This window comes from Theropithecus gelada, chromosome 16 (assembly GCF_003255815.1).
Source record: "Theropithecus gelada isolate Dixy chromosome 16, Tgel_1.0, whole genome shotgun sequence".
NCBI classification, from domain to species: Eukaryota; Metazoa; Chordata; class Mammalia; order Primates; family Cercopithecidae; genus Theropithecus; species Theropithecus gelada.
The window spans coordinates 51,551,366-51,570,946 of record NC_037684.1 but is presented as its reverse complement, the minus strand read 5'-3'; the positions used below and the strand labels follow the sequence as shown (position 1 = coordinate 51,570,946).

Sequence of the window (19,581 nt, the reverse complement as noted above, 5' to 3'; positions counted from 1 at the left end):
TGGGGTCGCAGGGAGCTCGCCCCTGGGAGAAAGGAGAGGAAGTCGGGAGCCGCGCGGCGAACCTGGAACCTGGGCTCCAATCTCAGCGTCCCCACGTGCCCTGGGCACGTTGCTTAATCTCCCTGAACCCCGGCTCTTCAGCAACCAAATGGGATGCGCCTGTCTGGCCGGGCTGTGCAGGGCTTGGGAGGAGGAGGGAGGGTCCGCCAGAGACAGACCCCAGGAGGATGGCCGGCTGGGAAGCAGGACCACCCACCCAAGCTCCTGGGCTCCTGGAAGCATAGGAGCCTGGCACGGGCTGGCCCTGGGGTCCTGTATCAGTCCTGAGGACCAACCAGACGGCAAGTGTAGTGCGTGGGCCCCGTGGCTGGGCCGGGGGCTGAGGAAGGAAAAAATCTTGCTTTGGATTCGCTCATAATTACAAATGCCCCCTCCAGCAAGGCCGGCCTCTGCCTGGCCAGCCACTCACGGAGCAAACAGGCAGAAAGAATCTTCTAGGACAGGCGTCAGGTGCCAGTGGGGGTGGGAGGCAGAGGAGCCGCAGAGAGGCACCCCCTCCCCCCACCCAGGAGTAGCCCCATGAGCAACCCCGCGTGGGCAGCCACGCAGGTGGAAGGGACAGGCCGGGCAGCCATCAGTAAGGTCTGGGGTTAAATCTTAAACGAAGGGGAGGCTTCCTCTGGGTCGCCACACAGAGCAGGGCAGGGCCTGAACAGAGGGGGTCAGAGGTCTGAGGACATCCTCCCGGATGGTGGCCCTTGGAGGTGAAGCCAAGGCTGTCTTCTTGGGGTGTTTTGGCCATGCTTTCCTCCGCTAGGCTCTTGTTGGTTTGAGGAATATAGTCAGGAAGGGGAAACCAGCCTAGCAGTTATGGAAACAATATTTCAAAGGGAGTTCAGACAGAGTGACAGAATGGCTCAGGTATTTTGTAGCTGTCCTCACACCTGAGCACCAAAGACTGCGAAGCTGCTGCACATGGGCGGCTCTGGGGTTTTCCAGCCCCTTTGGAGCTGGGGCTTCCCTGACCACAGCCCCTCTCTGGGAGCCGTGTGGCATCCAGCAGCCCTGTTCTCTAGGGGTGGGGATAACTTGTTAGGTCTGGAAGGTGAATGAACTCAACAGGTGCTCAGAGAGTAGCAGCTGCTATGAAGGCAGAGGTGATAGGGATGGGGGGTGGGGCCTCGTGCCCTCCCTAAACTCACTACAGCTGGGGAAAGAACAGTGCTGAATGAAAACTCGTGGTGCTGACACTGACCCCACAATAAAGCAATATAACAAGAATCAATATTGCTTTGTTTGGGTCAACACCTTTGTGCGTGCGAAAGGTACACATTGACTGTGCGGGGGGAACAGAGGAGCCCCATTTGGGCTGCGTGCTCCACGTGTGTCCTCCCGTTCTCTTCTATTTATTTTTTTAGAGACAGGGTCTCCCTATGTTGACCAGGCTGGTCTCGAACTCCAGGGTTCAAGTGATCCTCCTGCCTCAGCTTCCCAAAGTGCTGGGATTATAGGCGTGACCCACTGCGCCCAGCTTCCCCTTCTCTTGAGCTGAGAGCTGGTTTGAGAAGATCTGTTATTGCGCCCACATAAAGCTTACGTAGGGCCAGACGTGGTGGAATGAGCCACCTGTGGTCTCAGCTACTTGGGAGGCCAAGGTGGGAGGATGGCTTGAACCCAGGCAGGAGGTTGAGGCTGCAGTGAGCTGTGGCTGTGATCAATAGAGTGAGACCCTATCTTAAAAAATCGAAAAAAGACCAGGTGTAGTGGCTCAGGCTTGTAATCTCAGCACTTTGGGAGGCCGAGGTAGGCGGATCACTTGAAGTCAGGAGTTTGGGAGACCAGCCTGGCCAACATGGTGAAACCCTCTCTCTACTAAAAATACAAAAATTAGCCGGGCATGGTGACTCACGCCTGTAATCCCAGCTACTCAGGAGCCTGAGGCAGAAGAATTGCTTGAACCCGGGAGGCAGAGGTTGCAGTGAGCTGAGATCACACCACTGCACTCCAGCCTGGGCAACAGAGCAAGACTCCATCTAAAAAAAAAAAAAAAAAAAAAAACAACGCAGCTGTTATCTAGAAGGAGGTTTCGGCCGGGTGCAGTGGCTCACACCTGTAATCCCAGCACTTTGGGAGGCCAAGGCAGGCGGATCATGAGGTCAGGAGATCGAGACCATCCAGGCTAACACGGTGAAACCCTGTCTCTACTAAAAATACAAAAATTAGCCGGGCGTGGTGATGGGCGCCTGTAGTCCCAGCGACTCAGGAGGCTGAGGGAGGAGAACTGCATGAACCCGGGAGGCGGAGGTTGCAGTGAGCCGAGACAGCACCACTGCACTCCAGCCTGGGCAACAGAGCGAGACTCCGTCTCAAAAGAAAAAAAAAAAGAAGGAGGTTTCAGCATCACAGAGCCGCGTCTCTGCAGAATGGACACGTGTTTCACTCATGCTGCAGTGCTAGGAGACAACCACGTTAGCAATCCACACCCCATCTGCATGAGAAAGCCTGGGTTCAGTGTTTCCAACCCTAGATGTGCAGCTGGAACCACTGATTACTTTGTCCCCGAGGCAGCAGGCACCAGCCTTCGAGGGGCTACTTTGATGAATTCTGCTAGTATATGTCCCTTGAAATGGACCCAAATTATACCCTAGCCCAGTATGAAAAGGCACTGCTTTAGAACAACCCATTATTTTTCATTATTCATCATTCTTTCATCAACTTGGAGCTCCAAGCTTGTCTCTAGGCTGTCAGGCCTCTTCCAAGCCAGCATCAGACCCCTATTACTGAAATCAGTGCTGAATGGGCTTTTGATGGACGAAATTCCAGTTATAAGTGCCAAAAAACGATGTGGCATCCAAGCCTCTTCTTTTTTTTTTTTTTTCCCCCAGAGGTGAGGTCTTGCTCTGTCGCCCAGGTTAGAGTGGTGCAGTGGTGTAGTGGTGTGATCACGGCTCAATGCAACCTCAACTTCCTAGTACGAGTGTTCCTCCCACCTGAGCCTCCAGAGTAGCTGGGATCACAGGCATGTCACAGCATTCCTGGGTAATTTTTTAAATTATTATTTTGGTAGAGACAGGGTCTTGCTTTGTCACCCAGGCTGGTCTCAAACTCCTGGCCTCAAGCAGTATTCCCACCTCAGCTTCCCAAAGTGCTGGGATTACAGGTGTGAGCCACTGCACCCTGCCTCTCTTATTTTTATTTTATTGATTGATTGATTTTTGTTTGTTTTAGACAGAGTCTCGTTCTGTTGCCCAGGCTGGAGTGCAGTGGCATGATCTTGACTCATTATAACCTCTGCCTCCCGGGTTCAAGCAATTCTCCTGCCTCAGCCTCCTGAGTAGCTGGAACAATAGGCACCCACCACCACGCCCGGCTAATTTTTTTGTATTTAGTGGAGGCTGGGTTTCACCATGTTGGTCAGGCTGATTTCGAACTCCTAACCTCAGATGATCACCCACCTCGGCCTCCCAAAGTGCTGGGATTACAGGCATGAGCCACTGCACCTGGCCCTGCCTCTCTTCTTGTAAACCCATATGTAACTACCTGGAGCCAGCAGCTGGAGGACCAGCAGGCCTGGCCCTTGTGATGCCAGCGAGCAGAGCCCTCTGCTCCAGGTTGATGACACCATCTGCCACCTCCCCCACAGGGCTGGGGAAGCAGCTGGAGCCATGGCTGAGTCACTGTTGGAGCAGCTCAGTGCCACCTTTGTTGCAACTGATTTCACTGCATTGACAAACATCCCCCGACAGAAAATGAACCTCGCTGAGTTTTCCTGTCCGACCGGTCAATTCATTAACTCAGGGCATTAGGAAGCTAATCCCCCCTGGTAGACTCAAAGCCACTGTTCGAGTCAAAACCCCACATTCTAAGGGCTCTTACATGGTTGGGGCCACAGGTTAGAACCATGCACCTTTTCACTTTTTGTCGACAGTGGTATCGTTTGTGGGATGTGGCCATGATTGGGAGGCAGCCGAAGAGCGAGGAGGTCTCATCCCCAAGCACAACTCCCAGGCCTGTGAGGGGCTCAGCACGGTCACCCAGGCTTCCCCAGCACCTGCCCAGCGACCCTGGCAGCCCAACAGGGCCCCACTCTCAGGGGGGCAGGCAGGCGCCTCCCGGGCCACACGGGGTTTCTAAGGGACAAGCTTCTTGGGCAGCCGTGGTTTGGGCACTGCAGCATCTGCCCAGCATCCCGGATGGTGGCTGGAAATGATATCCTGGAGAAATAACTTCCTCAAAGGGCAATGAGTTCGTGTTTTCTAGAGTGAAAGTTCCTCTCCAGACAAAGCTGAGACCTGCACTGGCTTTGAGTGACTAAATGTCTTGCTGGGAGGCTTTGACTCACTGGGTAACGTGGAATGAGCAGTGCCTTAGGCTGCAGGACTTCTCCGGCGTCATCCCGGAATCAGCCTGTGCTTCCCCACATCACAGAGCGCACCTGCAGTGCCCGTTCCGTTCCTTCCGGTCTGTGCATCCTCCCCTTCCCTTCCTGGTCCCACTGGCAGCCTGCCACCTATGCCAGGACAAACAGCTGCATAAGGATGCCCTTTCCTGTCGCCATCCAGGGCAGAGCTCACCGTCTTCTCGGTACTGCTGCAGACACCAGCCACACATGTGCAGACGTGCATGGCTGTTTGCTGACCTGTCTTCCCACCGTTCAGAGAACAAAAACCCGGGGAACTCACTGCCAAGAGTTGTTCGTGGGCTTCAATTCCTGGACCTGGCACCTGGCACACTGTAGGTGCACAAGCAAATACCTGAGTGAACGAATGGATGTCACCCCTTTGGGGATCACGTGGAAACCCCGGAAGTGAAGGTCTTAGTTTGGTCCCATCCAGCTGAAAACAGCTGTAAATAATGTAGGCTAAGCCCAGTGGAGAGAAAATCTGCAGCTTAGTTGGTCCTTTGTTGAGCTAGATTCAGCTGAGTCAGGAAATCCTTCGTGATGGCAAGATAGGCCCGGGGCAAGCTGGGCCGCACAACTCACCCTCTCAACGCAGACCTTGGATGTTGAAAGTGAATACAGTGCACTGTCCTCACAACGGCAGAAAGGAGGGGAACGGAACCGGGACCACCTGTACTAGCCTCACAACTTCCTGTGAATTTACATTTCAACGTAAAAGGTTACAATGTACAGCGAGGATCTGTGGAAGCCTTGGGGAGGCAGGTGTCAGTTCCATGACAGCCTTTCTGACAAAGCCGTCTGAAAATGGAATAGGGGTGCTTTAAAGACAGCCCTCCCTCCCTAGAATCAGACAGCCGACCACAGCCACCCCCACAAACTGACAGTGTCCTTCATCAGTGAGGGCCCAGACTGCCTGGGTTCCAATCCCAGCCCTAAAAGTTACTTATTCTACTGTCTTGGATGAGTTATTTCATTTCTACAAGTCTTCATTTCTGCATTAAAAAATGGTAGCTACGACTGGGCGCGGTGGCTCGAGCCTGTAATCCCAGCACTTTGGGAGGCCGAGACGGGCGGATCACGAGGTCAGGAGATCGAGACCATCCTGGCTGACATGGTGAAACCCCGTCTCTACTAAAAAAATACAAAAAACTAGCCAGGCGAGGTGGCGGGCGCCTGTAAGTCCCCGCTACTTGGGAGGCTGAGGCAGGAGAATGGCATAAACCCGGGAGTTGGAGCTTGCAGTGAGCTGAGATCCAGCCACTGCACCCCAGGCTGGGCGACAGAGAAAGACTCCGTCTCATTAAAAAAAAAAAAAAAAAAAAAAAATGGTAGCTAGGCCAGGCATAGTGGCTCCCGGCCATAATACCAACAATCCCAATGCTGAAGCAGGACAATCACTTGAGCCCAGGAGTTTGAGACCAGCCTGGGCAACAAAGTGAGATCCCATCTAAACAAAACAAAATTTTTCAATTAGCCGGGTGTGACGGCCTGCACCTGTAGTCCCAGCTATTTGGGAAGCTGAGGTGGGAGGTTCACCTGAACGCAACAATTTGAGGTTGTGGTGAGCTTTGTTCATTCCACTGCATTCCAGCCTGGGAGGGCAAGGCCTTGTCTCCAGGGGAAAAAAAAAAAGTAGATAAAACCACATTAGACTTTATTGGCAATTGTGTTATTCTTTCCACATGGCAACAGCCTGCAGTGGGGGCTCCAGTTTGGCTTGCTGGTCTCTTCTGGTGGCAGGCACTGCTGTCTCTACCTTCCAGGGTGGCAGTTGCCCCGAAGGGCTCTAACTTGACATTGGAACTTCACCCACAGCCCAGAAGCCTCCATTCACAACCCTTCCCACACTCCACTCTGACTTAGAGAACCTGGAAAACGGACACATGGACACGAATCTGAAAGTCTGAGTGGTTGCCCTCAGACAAGGGCCTATGGCTTTATTAACAGATGTTGAGGAAGCTTTCAGGTGCTGGCAGCCATGAGGGTCTGGTTTTAAGAATGGCCTTTAAGGAAAAGCCATAGCAGGCGGGCTGAGAGAGGTGGCTCCAGCTCAGCCCCGCCCCCAGCACAGGCTGACAGAAGCCGAGATCCACTTCACCACCTGGCGTGCAAAGGAGCTGAAGACAAAACCATTTTTTCCAGCTTCTCTACAAAGTCAATTTATAAGCAAGTTATTAAAGTGAAGCATCCATTTATAGACTGGTACAAATATCAAAAATAAGCAGCTTAGATGAGTAGAGGCTGGAGTGCATTTTCTGCTAACAAAAACCACTGTGATATTCTCCAAGTTTAGAGGAAAAGTCTGAGGCCGACTCAGATGTGGCAGAAATAAGTGGGTCTGAAGTGCATTTTCAGTTGTTTCTACCCGGAAGGAGCCGGGATGATACAAACAGGTCTGGGGTTCGTGGCTCTGGTGAGCGCCCAGACAACTGCGTCTCTGCTAGGATGCTCGTCCTCACTGCGGCTATCTGGGCAGATGGCTGTTGGCAGGCTAGGGACGACGATGAAAAACTGACAGTATTTTAAAAACCCAGTAGGGTCCACAGCAGTGTTTGAAATGACAGGCTTTTTATTTCTCAGGAACAGCCAAGATGACCTCCAGAGGTTTCCAACGAAGCTGTAACAATCCACCCTGCAGCTCTGTGACAGGGAGGAGGGCGAATCCAATCCATCATCTTACGCCAGACTTCAGCCCTGCGGGAGCTGCTGCTGCCAAAGAAAGCGGGGACCTGGGCGGACTGCATCCCTCCCCCGTGTGGAGAACGTGACAGATGTGAAGGTCGGGCTGACAGACACACGGCCTGCAGCAGCCCAGCCAGTCCCACACAGCATCGAGCCAAGTCATTTAAAAAGGGTTCAGGCCACTGCCTTTTTCTCAGGGAGGAGCAGCCAGCATGTGCCCTGCAGCTCACTGGGCCTGTCTAATCACACAGCAGTGGCAAAAGGAGTATCTGCCAGACGCTTCCTATCACTCTCTTCTGTCTCCAAGTCCACCTGAAGTTCACCCCGTTTCCCCAATGACTTAGAATGGCTTTGTGCTTAGTTTTAATTGTAGTTTGTGCTATTCTGTGAATTAACAATTCAAACAAAATAAGAAAGACTCTGTCTCCATTCCCCTCCTCATCACACACAAGTCATGCATCTACCAAAAAAAAAAAAAAAAGTGGCCTCTGAGGCAGCACAGGCGTGACAGATGAGGAATCTGCAGCTCAGATTCAACAGGCACCTGCCAAGTCCACACTCAGGACTGTGTGACAGCCTCAACAACATGAGGTCCAGACACATTCACTGTGGAAGGCTCTGACCAAGTGAACAAAGCCATCAGCTCTAGCAAAACGGACACCGCCTTCTTCCTCCCCCACTTCTCACCTGGTAAGTCTGGGAATCAAGAAGACAAAAATGAGCCAAAAAAAAAAAATAGAGAGAGAGAGAGGCAGTCACTGTTATCAGCAGCACCCGCTGCACAGGTAGAAGCACCTCTGGTGCCACTTTCAAGACAAAACAAGATACAGCTGAAATATCTAATTGTGAAATATTGATCTTCTCCTTTCCCAAGGCATTGCTAAGGGTCCCACAGGAAGGCTGGTGGCACCAGGGAATAAACCCTGGAAGTGGTGCAACCACTCTGGGACCAGGCAGCTCCAGCCAGAGGCCTCAGTCCATGGCAGCCAGCTGCTCGATGGCACAGCGCACTTTCTTCGCAGTTTCCTCAAATTCTTTCTTCTTATTGTTGGTTTCCTTTGCCTGGAAATAAAGAATAGACACAGGACACTGAAACCAGAGCTTCCCAGTCACATCCTGTAGATAAGAAGACAAAGGAAAAAACAATCAGGGAACACTGATAGGGCAACTAAATCAACTGGGCACTGGGCTGGGGCAGATTCCCAGCTACCTGGGACAAACATCCTGATTCAGATCAACTCCTCTAGTTTAAGCTGCCTCCTAATCATCGAATAACAGAAAACATGGACGGAGCGCTTGGTATGCACCCAGCACCATTCTACCGGCTTCACTCCATTGACTGATTTATGCTCAGTGACCCTGCAGTGGGTGCTCCCATCTCTCTACTATACAGATGAGGAAAGCGAAGTCCAGCCTGAAGCAGCCACTCCAAACACCCAGCTAGTCTAGGTATCTAGCTAGTCTAGGCAGAGCTCTGCTCTTAACCACCGCCCTAGCTTTCTCCTGAAACTCCTGGAGGGAAGTCCAGAGCCTTCCTCTTCATGTCCAGTTAAACAGATCCTGGCAAACATCAGGCTCTTCCTCAAACAGAAATTCTTTTTGCTTCCAGTCCCTCCCTGAATCTGGCTTCCAATTTTTTCATTCTGCTAACAGAGCTCTCTCCTAAAGGGCAAATGACAATCACATTAGCAAATCCAGGGACCCCCTTCCCTATCATATTTTTTATTCACCCTAACTCCTCTGCTACATTAAAAAACAAAAACCTTTATTGGGTTAAATTTGTTTTCTGATAGAGGTTACCTTAAAAAAATTACTTTATTTTTTTGAGACAGACTTGCTTTTGTTGCCCAGGCTGGAGTGCAAAGGCGTGATCTCAGCTCACTGCAACGCCTCCCGGGTTCAAGAGATTCTCCTACCACAGCCTCCTGAGCAGCTGGGATTACAGGCATGCGCCACCATGCCTGGCTAATTTTGTATTTTTAATAGACACGAGGTTTCTCCATGTTGGTCAGGCTGGTCTTGAACTCCCGACTTCAGGTGATCCACCCGCCTCAGCCTCCCAAAGTGCTGGGATTACAGGCGTGAGCCACTGCGCCCAGCCAAAAAATTACTTTTCAATATGTACTTTATATATCTTAAGTTTTACCTCATGTATAATAATTTATAATTTATTTTTACATACATTTATAATTTGTAAATTATTAATTGAAAGAAAATTTAAAAATAATAAATTGATAAGAAAAAAACAGTGCACCTTTTTTTTTTTTTAGAGACAGGGTCTCACTCTGTCCCCCAGGATGGAATGCACTGGCAAGATTATGGCTTACTGCAGCTTTGACCTCCAAGGCTCAAAGTGATCCTCCCACCCCAGCCTCCTGAGTAGTTGAGACTACAGGCACATGCCACCATGCCTGGCTAATTTTTTGTGAATTTTTTGAAGAGATGAGGTCTGGCCACATTGCCCAGGCTCGCCTCAAAACTCCTGGGCTCAATCAATCCTCCTGCCTTGGCCTCCCAAAGTGCTGGGATTCAGGCACAAGCCACTGCACCTGGCCCAACAATGCACCTTGTAATGGACTGTAATGGACAACTCTGCAGTCCCAGGGAGCCTCACCTTTACTGATATGGAAAGATAACCATGGCTTAAAAAAAAAAAAAAAAAAAATATATATATATATATATACACACACACACACACACACACACAGATTATTCAGTTTCTTCTTCACTTTCAAAAAAGCATAAAATTAACAAAGCTCCTTTGCATACATACTATAATTTAACCACCCCAATGTGGAGGTCAATATCTCCATTTTATACATTTTTCCACTAAAGGGAGGGGCAAAGCAAACACAAGAACTCTCACTATTGAAAAACAAAACAGGCCGGGCGCAGTGGCTCACACCTGTAATCCCAGCACTTTGGGAGGCCGAGGTAGGCAGATCATGAGGTCAGGAGTTCAAGACCAGCCTGGCCAACATGGTGAAACCCCGTCTCTACTAAAAATACAAAACTAAGCTGGGTGTGGTGGTGGGCGCCTGTAATCCCAGCTACTCAGGAGGCCGAGGCAGGAGAATCATTTGAACCCGGGAGGAAGAGGTTGCAGTGAGCAAGATCTCACCATTGTACTCCAGCCTGGGTGACAGGGCAAGACTGTCTCCAAAAAAAAAAAAAAAAAGAAAAAGAAAAGAAAAACAAAACAGGCCGGGTGCAGTGGCTCACGCCTGTAAAACTCACTGACAAAACTTCTGGCTGGGTGCGGTGGCTCAAGCCCATAACCCCAGCACTTTGGGAGGCCAAGGCAGGAGGATCAGGTGAGCCCAGAAGTACAAGACCACCTTGGGCAATGTACCAAGGCCACTGTCTCTACAAAAAATTTAAAATTTGGGCCGGGCGCGGTGGCTCATGCCTGTAATCCCAGCACTTTGGGAGGCTGAGGCAGGCGGATCACCTGAGGTCAGGAATTCGAGACCAGCCTGGCCAAGATGATGAAACCCTGTCTCTACTAAAAATATAAAAATCAGCCACACGTGGTGGTGGGCGCCTGTAGTCCCAGCTACTCAGGAGGCAGAGGTTGCAGCGAGCCGAGAAGATGCCATTGTATTCCAGACTGGGCGACAAGAGTGAAACTCTATCTCAAAAAAAAAAAAAGAAAAAAAAAAATTAGGCCAGGCGCGGTGGCTCAAGCCTGTAATCCCAGCACTTTGGGAGGCCGAGACGGGTGGATCACGAGGTCAGGAGATCAAGACCATCCTGGCTAACACAGTGAAACCCCGTCTCTACTAAAAAATACAAAAAACTAGCCAGGCGAGGTGGCGGGAGCCTGTAGTCCCAGCTACTCGGGAGGCTGAGGCAGGAGAATGGCGTAAACCCGGGAGGCGGAGCTTGCAGTGAGCTGAGATCCGGCCACTGCACTCCAGCCCGGGCAACAGAGCCAGACTCTGTCTCAAAAAAAAAAAATAAATAAAAATAAAAATAAATAAATAAATAAATAAATAAATAAATAAATTAGCCAGGCATGGCAGCATGTGCCTGTAGTCCCAGCTACTGGGGAGGCTGAGGCAGGAGGATTGCTTGAGTCCAGGAGGTCAAGGCTATAGTGAGCTGTGATTGTGCCACTGTACTTCAGCCTGAGCAACAGAGCAAGACCCTATCTCTGAAAACAAACAAAAAACTCCTGCCGCCCAGGTCTACAACTCGCCTCTCCTTCTAGTGCTTTGTTTTGTCCTCATCGCAAGTATTTATCAAGTAAACTATTATGAATAAGTTGCGCTGTTTATTTCCACATGAAATTTATTCCCCAATTGATTTTCACATCGGTTCTAATTTATTTCATTGTTTCAAAAGCTAAGCACCAAGGCAGCAGCAGAAACAAGAATCAGCACCCAGTGCAGCGCCCTGGGTGGCCAGACCTCAGCTTCCACAGAAGCACCTTCCTGGCACCCTGGCAAGGCAGCAGACAGGGACAACCTGCCGTTAAGTCTGGGATCTTGGGAATCCCTAGCATCACCAGCAACAGCATCCTTGTCTTCAGGATTTGTATAGCACAACACGTGTGCCTGTGGTCCCAGCTACTTGGGAGGCTAAGGTGGGAGGATCGTTTGAGCCTAGGAGGTTGAGGCTGAGGTGAGCCAAGATCACACCACTGCACTCAGCCTGGGTGACAGAGTAAGACCCTGTCTCAAAAAAAAAATTATATTGTTTCAGAATTAAAGTAATAAAAACAAATCCATAAAAGTATTCTGTATTCTGAATCGGGGAAAACAAAAAACAGTTCAAAATAAAAGCCAAGTAGCTTTTTAAATCTCCCCACTGTTCTCAAAGGCTGGAATGTCTCCCCTCATTCCAATCTGGCTGGGGCTATCAGGAGACGGAGACCGAGGGGTCTCCTGCGGGGGCCGAGGCCTCTACTTCTGCGTCCTGCCCCTTCAGCTCACACATCCTGAAAGTCTGCTTTTCTTAATCTCATCTTCAAACAGGTGAGTCGACTTCCCACACCAGACTGCATCCTCACCCCTGTAACCCTAGAGCAGAGCACCCCGCAGCGTCCACCAGCACTTCAGGGCTTTCTGGAACTGGACTGTGTCAGATTTCAGTTGCTCTGTTTGCAATGGCAACAACCCTCTGTCTTTCTCAGCGCTCTGGGACCTGGCTTCCAGCCCACGCCTCCACGTCCTCTGCTCCTCCCCTGTGCTCATGATGGTTCCAGGCACACAAGCTGCTCCTTGTCTAAAACAGGGCTTGGCAAGCCAGGGCCTGCTGGCCAAATCCATCCAGCTTGTCATGGCCTTTTTTTGTCCAGCCCACGGGCTAAGAATGCTTTTTATGTTTCTAAAAGGTTGTGAAAAACTACAACAAAAGGCAATATGCAACAGAGGCTGTGACCCACGAGGGCTAAGGGATGGTCTGTGGCACACTACAGAAAAGCTGGCTGACCTCTGACCCAGAACAAGATGATCCCCAGCCCACTTTCCAGTTTCCACGCTGCAGCTCCCACAACCTCAACCGGGTGACGAGCTCTCCCACAGCATGCTTCACCCACCACCGGCCTCTTCCCTCTTCCTGACAAAACGCTATCTTAGTCCTTAGCACTTAAAAGCCACTATATTGAGGCCAGGCGTGGTGGTTGACGCCTGTAATCCCAGCACTTTGGGAGGCCAAGGCGGGCAGATCACTTGAGGCCAGGAGTTCGAGACTGGCTTAGCCAACATGGCAAAACCCCGTCTCTACTAAAAATACAAAAGTTAGCTGGGCCTGGTGGCAGACACCTATAATCCCAGCTACTTGGGAGCCTGAGGCACAAGACTCGCTTGAACCTGGGAGATGGAGGTCGCAGTGAGCCAAGATCGCACCACAGCCCTCCAGCCTGGGCGACTGAGTATCACTCTGTGTCAAATTTTTAAAAAGCCACATATAAGGACATAATTATTTTACGCTGATTTCTAAAAAGAAATACAATTTTCAAGCTGAAAAGGAACCTGAGAAACCATGGGACGGGGGGGGTCTAACTTCTATTTAGCAAGGAAAGTGTGACCATGACTGGTGTCACAACATCTCCTGACTCCGCCCAGGGCTTTGCTACAAGGATATGGAATCCCCCATTACTTATTCTGTGTGGGGCTGCCAGACTTAGGAAATAAGAATATTCGATGCCCAGGCTGGGCGCAGTAGCTCACACCTGTAATCCCAGAGCTTTGGGAGGCCGAGGCAGGCAGATCACTTGAGGTCGGGAGTTTGAGACCAGCCTGACCAACATGATGAAACCCTGTCTCTACTAAAAATACAAAAATTAGCTGGGCGTGGTGGCATGGGCCATTAATCCCAGCTACTTGGGAGGCTGAGGCAGCGTGCACTGCACTGCAGCCTGAGTGACAGAGTGAAACTCTGTCTCAAAAAAAAAAAGAAAAAGAAAAACCGGGCGCGGTGGCTCACGCCCATAATCCCAGCACTTTGGGAGGCCAAGATTGGCGGATCATGAGGTCAGGAGATGGAGCCCATCCTGGCTACCGCAGTGAAACGAAACCCCATCTCTACTAAAAATAACAGAAAAAATTAGCCGGACGTGGTGGTGGGCGCCTATAGTCCCAGCTAATTGGGAGGCTGAGGTAAGAGAATGGTGTGAACCCGGGAGGTGGAGCTTGTAGTGAGCCGAGATCACGCCACTGCACTCCAGCCTGCGCGACAGAGTGAGACTCTGTCTCAAAAAAAAGGCCAGGCATGGCAGCTCATGCCTGTAATCCCAGCACTCTGGGAGGCTAAAGAGGGCAGATCACGAGGTCAGGAGTTCAAGACCTGCCTGGCCAGCTTGGTGAAACCCCGTCTCTACTAAAAATAAAAAAATTAGCCAGGCATGGTGGTGCGTGCCTGTAGTCCCAGCTACTCGGGAGGCTGAGGTAGGAGAATCGCTTGACCTCGGGAGGCAGAGGTTGCAGTGAGCCGAGATCGCGCCACTGCACTCAAGCCTGGGTGACAGAGTGAGACTTCGTCTCAAAAAAAAAAAACAAAAAACAATGCCCAGTTACATTTCAACTTCAGATAAATGACTAAGTTTCTAGTAAATACTGACACAAAATGTGGGATTTGCTTATACTAAAAAAGCATTCCTTGTCCATCTGAAATTCTGCTTTAACTGGAGCTCTAGTCTTCTCTGGCAAGCCTCATGCTCCACACCCTGGCTGCTCGGGAGCCACCCCTTTTGTGGACTCATGGCTTCACCTTCTGCTGTCACAATAGCCCAGCACAACTGGACAAGAGCCTGGAGGGAGTCACCTGCAGAAAACCCTTTGGGTCCTGATGGGCTGCTGCCTCTTTTTACCCCTTCCCCACATACCCTCTACTGTGTGTCCCCAGACCTCTGTTCACACCACTGCCAGCACAGGAGCACGCGGCCATGTGACACCCCATGTAGGTTTTCACTGAGGGCAGGAAGGCAATCCTAATGTTACAATGTCCCCACCAACCAAGGAGCCTCAAGCTCAATACACCTTTACTAAGGGTACATGTTTTTCTGACCACACAACCCCAAGATCATACTCCAGGAGCTTTTTTTTTCTTTTTTGAGACAGAGTCTTGCTCTGTCGCCAGGCTGGGGTGTAGTGGTGCTATCTCGGCTCACTGCAACCTCCGCCTCCCAGGTTCGAGCGATTCCCCTGCCTCAGCCTCCCGAGTAGCTGGGACTACAGGTGCCCACCACCATGCCCAGATAAATTTTTGGAGTTTTAGTAGAGACAGGGTTTCACCATGTTGGTGAGGATGGTCTCGATCTCCTGACCTTGTGATCTGCCTGCCTTAGCCTCCCAAAGTGCTGGGATTACAGGCGTGAGCCATCACGCCCTTTTTTTTCTTTTTTCCTGAGATAGACTCTTGCTCTGTCGCCCAGGCTGGCGTGCAGTGGCGCGATCTTGGCTCACTGCAACCTCTAAGAGATTATCCTGCCTCAGCCTCCCAAGTAGCTGGGATTACAGGTGCCCACCACCATGCCCAGCTAATTTGTATATTTTTAGTAGAGATGGTATTTCATCATGTTGCCCAGGCTGGTCTCAAATTCCTGACCTCAAGTGATCTGCCCGCCTCAGCCTCCCAAAGTGCTGGGATTACAGGTGTGAGCCACCACGCCCGGCCACACTCCACGAGCTTTAAAATCACACATATATCCTAGGGGCTTTAAAAATGATTCCTAGCTGGGTATGGTAGCTCATGCCTGTAATCTCAGCACTTTGGGAGGCCAAGGCAGAAGGATCCCTTGAGCTCAGGAGTTCAAGACCAGCCTGGACAACATAGGGAACCCTCATCTCTACAAAAATAAATAAATAAATAAATAAATAAATAAATAAATAAATAAAGTAGGTGGGCATGGTGGGATGCGCCTGTAGTCCCAATTACTTGGGAGGATGAGGCGGGAGGATCACTTGAGCTCAGGAGTTCGAGGCTGCAGTGAGCTATGGGGTACCACTGCACTGCAGCCCAGGTGACAGAGTGAGTCCCTGTCTCAAAAAAATAAAAACAGCCAGGTGCGATTGCTCACCCCTGTTATCCTAGCACTTTGGGAGGCTGAGGTGGGCGGATCACGAGGTCAGGAGATCGAGACCATCCTGGCTAACACAGCGAAACCCTGTCTCTACTAAAAATACAAAAAAATTAGCTGGGCGTGGTGGCAGGTGCCTGTAGTCCCAGCTACTCGGGAGGCTGAGGCAGGACAATGGCTTGAACCAGGGAGGCAGAGCTTGCAGTGAGCCGAGATCACGTCACTGCACTCCAGGCTGGGCGACAGAGCAAGACTCCATCTCAAATAAATAAATAAAAAAAAATAAAAATAAAAATACTTCCTGAGGCTGGTCATGATGGCTCACACCTGTAATCCCAGCACTCTGGGAGGCCGAGGTGGGCGGATCACCTGAGGTCAGGAGTTCAAGATCAGTCTGGCCAACATGGCAAAACCTCATCTCTATCAAAAATACAAAAATTAGCTGGGTGTGGTGGCACATGCCTATAATCCCGGCTACTTGGGAGGCTGAAGCAGGCAAACCGCTTGAGCCCGGGAGGCAGAAGTTGCAGTGAGCCAAGATCATGCCGCTCCACTCCAGCCTGGGCAACAGAGTGAAACCCTGTCTCAGAGAAAAAAAAAAAGCCAGGTGCGGTGGTTCACACCTGTAATCACAGCACTTTGGGAGGCCGAGGTGGGCGAACCATGAGGTCAGGAGTTTGAGATCAGCCTGGTCAGCATGGTGAAACCCCATCCCTACTAAAAATACAAAAATTAGCTGGGTGTTGTGGCACGTGCCTGTAATCCCAGCTACTTGGGAGGCTGAGGTAGGAGAATCACTTGAACCCAAGAGGTGGAGTTTGCAGTGAGCCGAGATTGCGCCACTGCACTCCAGCCTGGGCAACAAGAGTGAAACTCCGTCTCAGAAAAAAAAACAAAAAATGCTTCCTGAGGAAAACACAGAGTCCCTTTGAGGGACTAGGTAGTTTAGTGCTAAAGACATTGAATAGGGTTTGAACAGTTCTTATTCCCAATACATACAATTTTGTTCTTGGTTCTTTCTCTGTCCAGTTTCAAAAATTCACCGAGGGTTAATTCTTCAAACTGCTTCTTGACAGAAAGGAAAGCGCAACCAGATGAATGCTTTTTATGTTCCTCTCTAGAAAAATCAAAACAACAGCGGAAAGGCAGTTGAAGGGATTAAAGTGGCAGTCCACTCCCAGCGGGCCACCTCCCCGCGCCCTCCAAAGGCACGCCCTGCTCTGCCTCAGAAGCAAGACGTCAAGTCTGAAGTTGATGGCATCCGTGCTGTGTCCAAGCCACATTCCCATATGGCACCTCTTAGCACCTTCTCCTCCCTGTGGACGTCTCCCCCCATATCTGTGTGGCTAATGTATCTATTTTATCTGGACTTCTTTAGCAGTTAGTTGAAAAAGTGTTACATGGTGTAAGTTCAAAGGAATTACATGTCAAACCCCTCTAACATTCTCAAGGAACTGTTTGAAGCAATTTCATTTCACTGAAATTGTTACATAATCCACTGTAAGGATTAAGGGCAGAGAAGGCCGTTATTGCCCAGGGTTCCCCAAGGGACCCCTCTAGCTCATATTCTCATTTCCTGCTAGGGGGGTCTCCCTGCATAGCTGATTATCACCATTACCAGAACTGTATTACAATGAAAGCATGGCCACCCAAAGTCCAAAAGGACAGCCAGTTGTAACTCTAATCTGAAAATATGACAACACTTATTCATTTTCAAGACAAATACCACTGATATTTTCCCAGTGATTACTGGGATGCAGTATAACCACCACAGCAAACATACGAAGAAAAACACAGCTACTCTCTTCTGGCCAACAAGAAAAACAACTGGGGTGATTCTCAAGGGAAAAAAATTCAAGTTGTGGAAGCAACTGATTTGGACAGAAAAAAAGGTGAGAAAAGGTTATGGCATTACAGTGTGGAAAAACAGACATCATCTGAGTACAGAACTTCATTGTCATTAACTAGGCATCTTGAAGAAAAAAAGCCAAAACAACACTGAAGTACATGCTTTCTTTTTTTTTTTTCCAATTTTTTATTTTTATGACGGAGTCTCGCTCTGTTGACCAGGCTGGAGTGCAATGGCACAATCTCTGCTCACTGCAACCTCTGCCTCCCAGGTTCAAGCGATTCTCCTGCCTCAGCCTCCCCAGTAGCTGGGATTACAGGTGCGTGCTACCATGCCCGGCTAATTTCTGTATTTTTAGTAGAGCTGGGGTTTCGCCATGTTGGCCAGGCTGGTCTCTAACTCCTGACCTCAGGTGATCCGCCCGCCTCAGCCTCCCAAAGTGTAAAGTGCACACTTTCAAAGGGTAATTTTTGTGCTGTGTGGGTTATATTTCAATTAAACATTTGCACTTAGACATCCCTGGCAGTTCACAACAACAGGGTCTGCTCATGTATTCTATTGAACATGAAAGGCATCAGGCATCTTATGTGAATGAGACTTTAACATCCACCCTAAGGGCATTTTGGTCAAATGAAATTTAATCAGGTTGTAAGCATCACCAAGGCACCAGCATATAGAGAGGTATCCGTTCAAAACAGCCGTTTAAGAAGCATTGAGGCTGGAAAGCAACCCTCCCATACTAAGTGTCTTCACAATTCAAATCTTTTGACAGCTCAGTTCAAAACAAAGCCCATCGTGGCTGGCCAGAGAAGACTTACATGGGGTCGTCATCCGGCTCCCAGCCTTCCAGCTCCTTGAAGCAGAAGAAACACTGGGCCAAGTCTGGCTCGTTCTCAGTGGGGCAGTGGATGAAGCCAGCCTCGGCCATCTGCAAGGGACAGCACAGCTCGTGAGTGGACTCGGCAGCCCGGAACCCCGAGGCCCAGCCACGAAGGCCTCGATGGGGACAAAGCAAGGAGGGGAGGGCGGCTCGGACCCAAGGTGCCCAGCCACAGTGGCCTCGCTGGGGATAGGACGGGGAGGGGAGGGCGGCTCGTACCCCCGGGTCCCAGCCACAGTGGCCTCGTTAGGGAAAGGGCAAGGCGGGTCTGGGGGACCCCAGGAGGCCGGGCAGTCTCACCCGCTCCGGGGTGCAGGCGCAGCCCTCCAAGAAGGGCCAGTTCTTGAATGTAGAGATGCGGTGGTCCTTGAGAAAGGGCTGCCAGGCAGGGGGCAACGTCGGGGCACCCATGCCGCTGCCGCCACCTCTGCCAACGGGTCCCGCGATTCAAATCTGGCGGTTAATGGCGCGCCGCGGGGCGTGTCGGGAGCGCACGCCCTCTTAGGAGGTTCACCCCCCGCAGCCTTCTGGGAGTAGAGGCGGGGTGGCGCGGGGCGTGCCGGGAGTTGTAGTCCTCCCGCCGCGTGGCTCTGCCCGTGCTCTCTGTGCACCCAGCAACCCTGAGCCAGCTCGTTCCTGTCCATACCAAGCGCCCCCTCGACTGCTTTCAAAGAGCGCGTGCAGGCCGGGTGCAGTGGCTCACGCCTGTAATCCCAACACTTTGGGAGGCCTAGGCGGGAGCATCACTTGAGGCCAGGAGTTCAAGACCAGCCTGGCCATCATGGTGAAACCTTGCCTCTACTAAAAATACAAACATTAGCCGGGCGTGGTGGTGCATGCCTGTTATCCCAAATACTCAGGAGGCCGAGGCAGGAGAATCGCTTGAACCCGGGAGGCAGAGGTTGCAGTGAGCTGAGATTGTGCCATTGCACTCCAGCCTGGGCAACAAGAACGAAACTCAGTCTTAAAAAAAAAAAGTCAGACAGGAGGGCTTTACAGGGCACCACCTCTGCAAAAACCAACCACTCCAGATGGGCATGAAGGACAAATGCACAGGGGAGAGACAGAGTGCAGCAGACATCACTGTCCCAGTGAGTACATTGCTGACTGCACGACCTGGGTTTCCAGGAGGGCCACCTTCTGGAGTCAGGGGCCAGGGACTGGGCCACCACCATGATAAGAAGACAAGAGAGCTGGGGAAAGCCCAGTGGAGGGTGGGGGCCCGTGCTCAGGGCAAACTCCTC

General features: G+C 50.8%; 1 protein-coding gene across 5 annotated transcripts; it reads right to left on the bottom strand.

Annotated features, from left to right (window-relative positions):
* Positions 1-523: 523 nt before the first annotated feature.
* On the bottom strand, positions 524-18,867 carry BIRC5 (baculoviral IAP repeat containing 5). 5 transcript variants are annotated; one of them, XM_025363547.1, is made up of 5 exons: positions 18,638-18,866; positions 18,276-18,385; positions 16,608-16,725; positions 15,534-15,535; positions 6,314-8,146 (listed from the first exon to the last, which is right to left on the bottom strand). In XM_025363547.1, the coding sequence occupies exons 1-5, from the start codon at positions 18,746-18,748 to the stop codon at positions 7,924-7,926; spliced, it is 564 nt and encodes a 187-aa protein (XP_025219332.1). In that variant the 5' UTR covers positions 18,749-18,866; the 3' UTR covers positions 6,314-7,923. The 5 variants fall into 5 exon arrangements, 4 of the variants coding, with proteins under 4 accessions (XP_025219332.1, XP_025219334.1, XP_025219333.1 ...); XR_003116292.1 differs by lacking the exons at positions 15,534-15,535; positions 16,608-16,725 and adding an exon at positions 524-555 and having other exon boundaries at positions 7,609-8,146; XM_025363549.1 differs by lacking the exon at positions 15,534-15,535 and having other exon boundaries at positions 18,638-18,867.
* Positions 18,868-19,581: the final 714 nt, after the last annotated feature.

Bases quoted from the DNA above. Each gene is read 5' to 3' on its own strand.
- BIRC5 (XM_025363547.1), bottom strand. From the start codon at position 18,748: ATGGGTGCCCCGACGTTGCCCCCTGCCTGGCAGCCCTTTCTCAAGGAC. The intron at 18,386-18,637 runs GTGAGACTGCCC...TGTCCCTTGCAG, and splicing joins GCGCCTGCACCCCGGAGCGG to ATGGCCGAGGCTGGCTTCAT. The intron at 16,726-18,275 runs GTAAGTCTTCTC...TGATTTTTCTAG, and splicing joins GAGCCGGATGACGACCCCAT to AGAGGAACATAAAAAGCATT.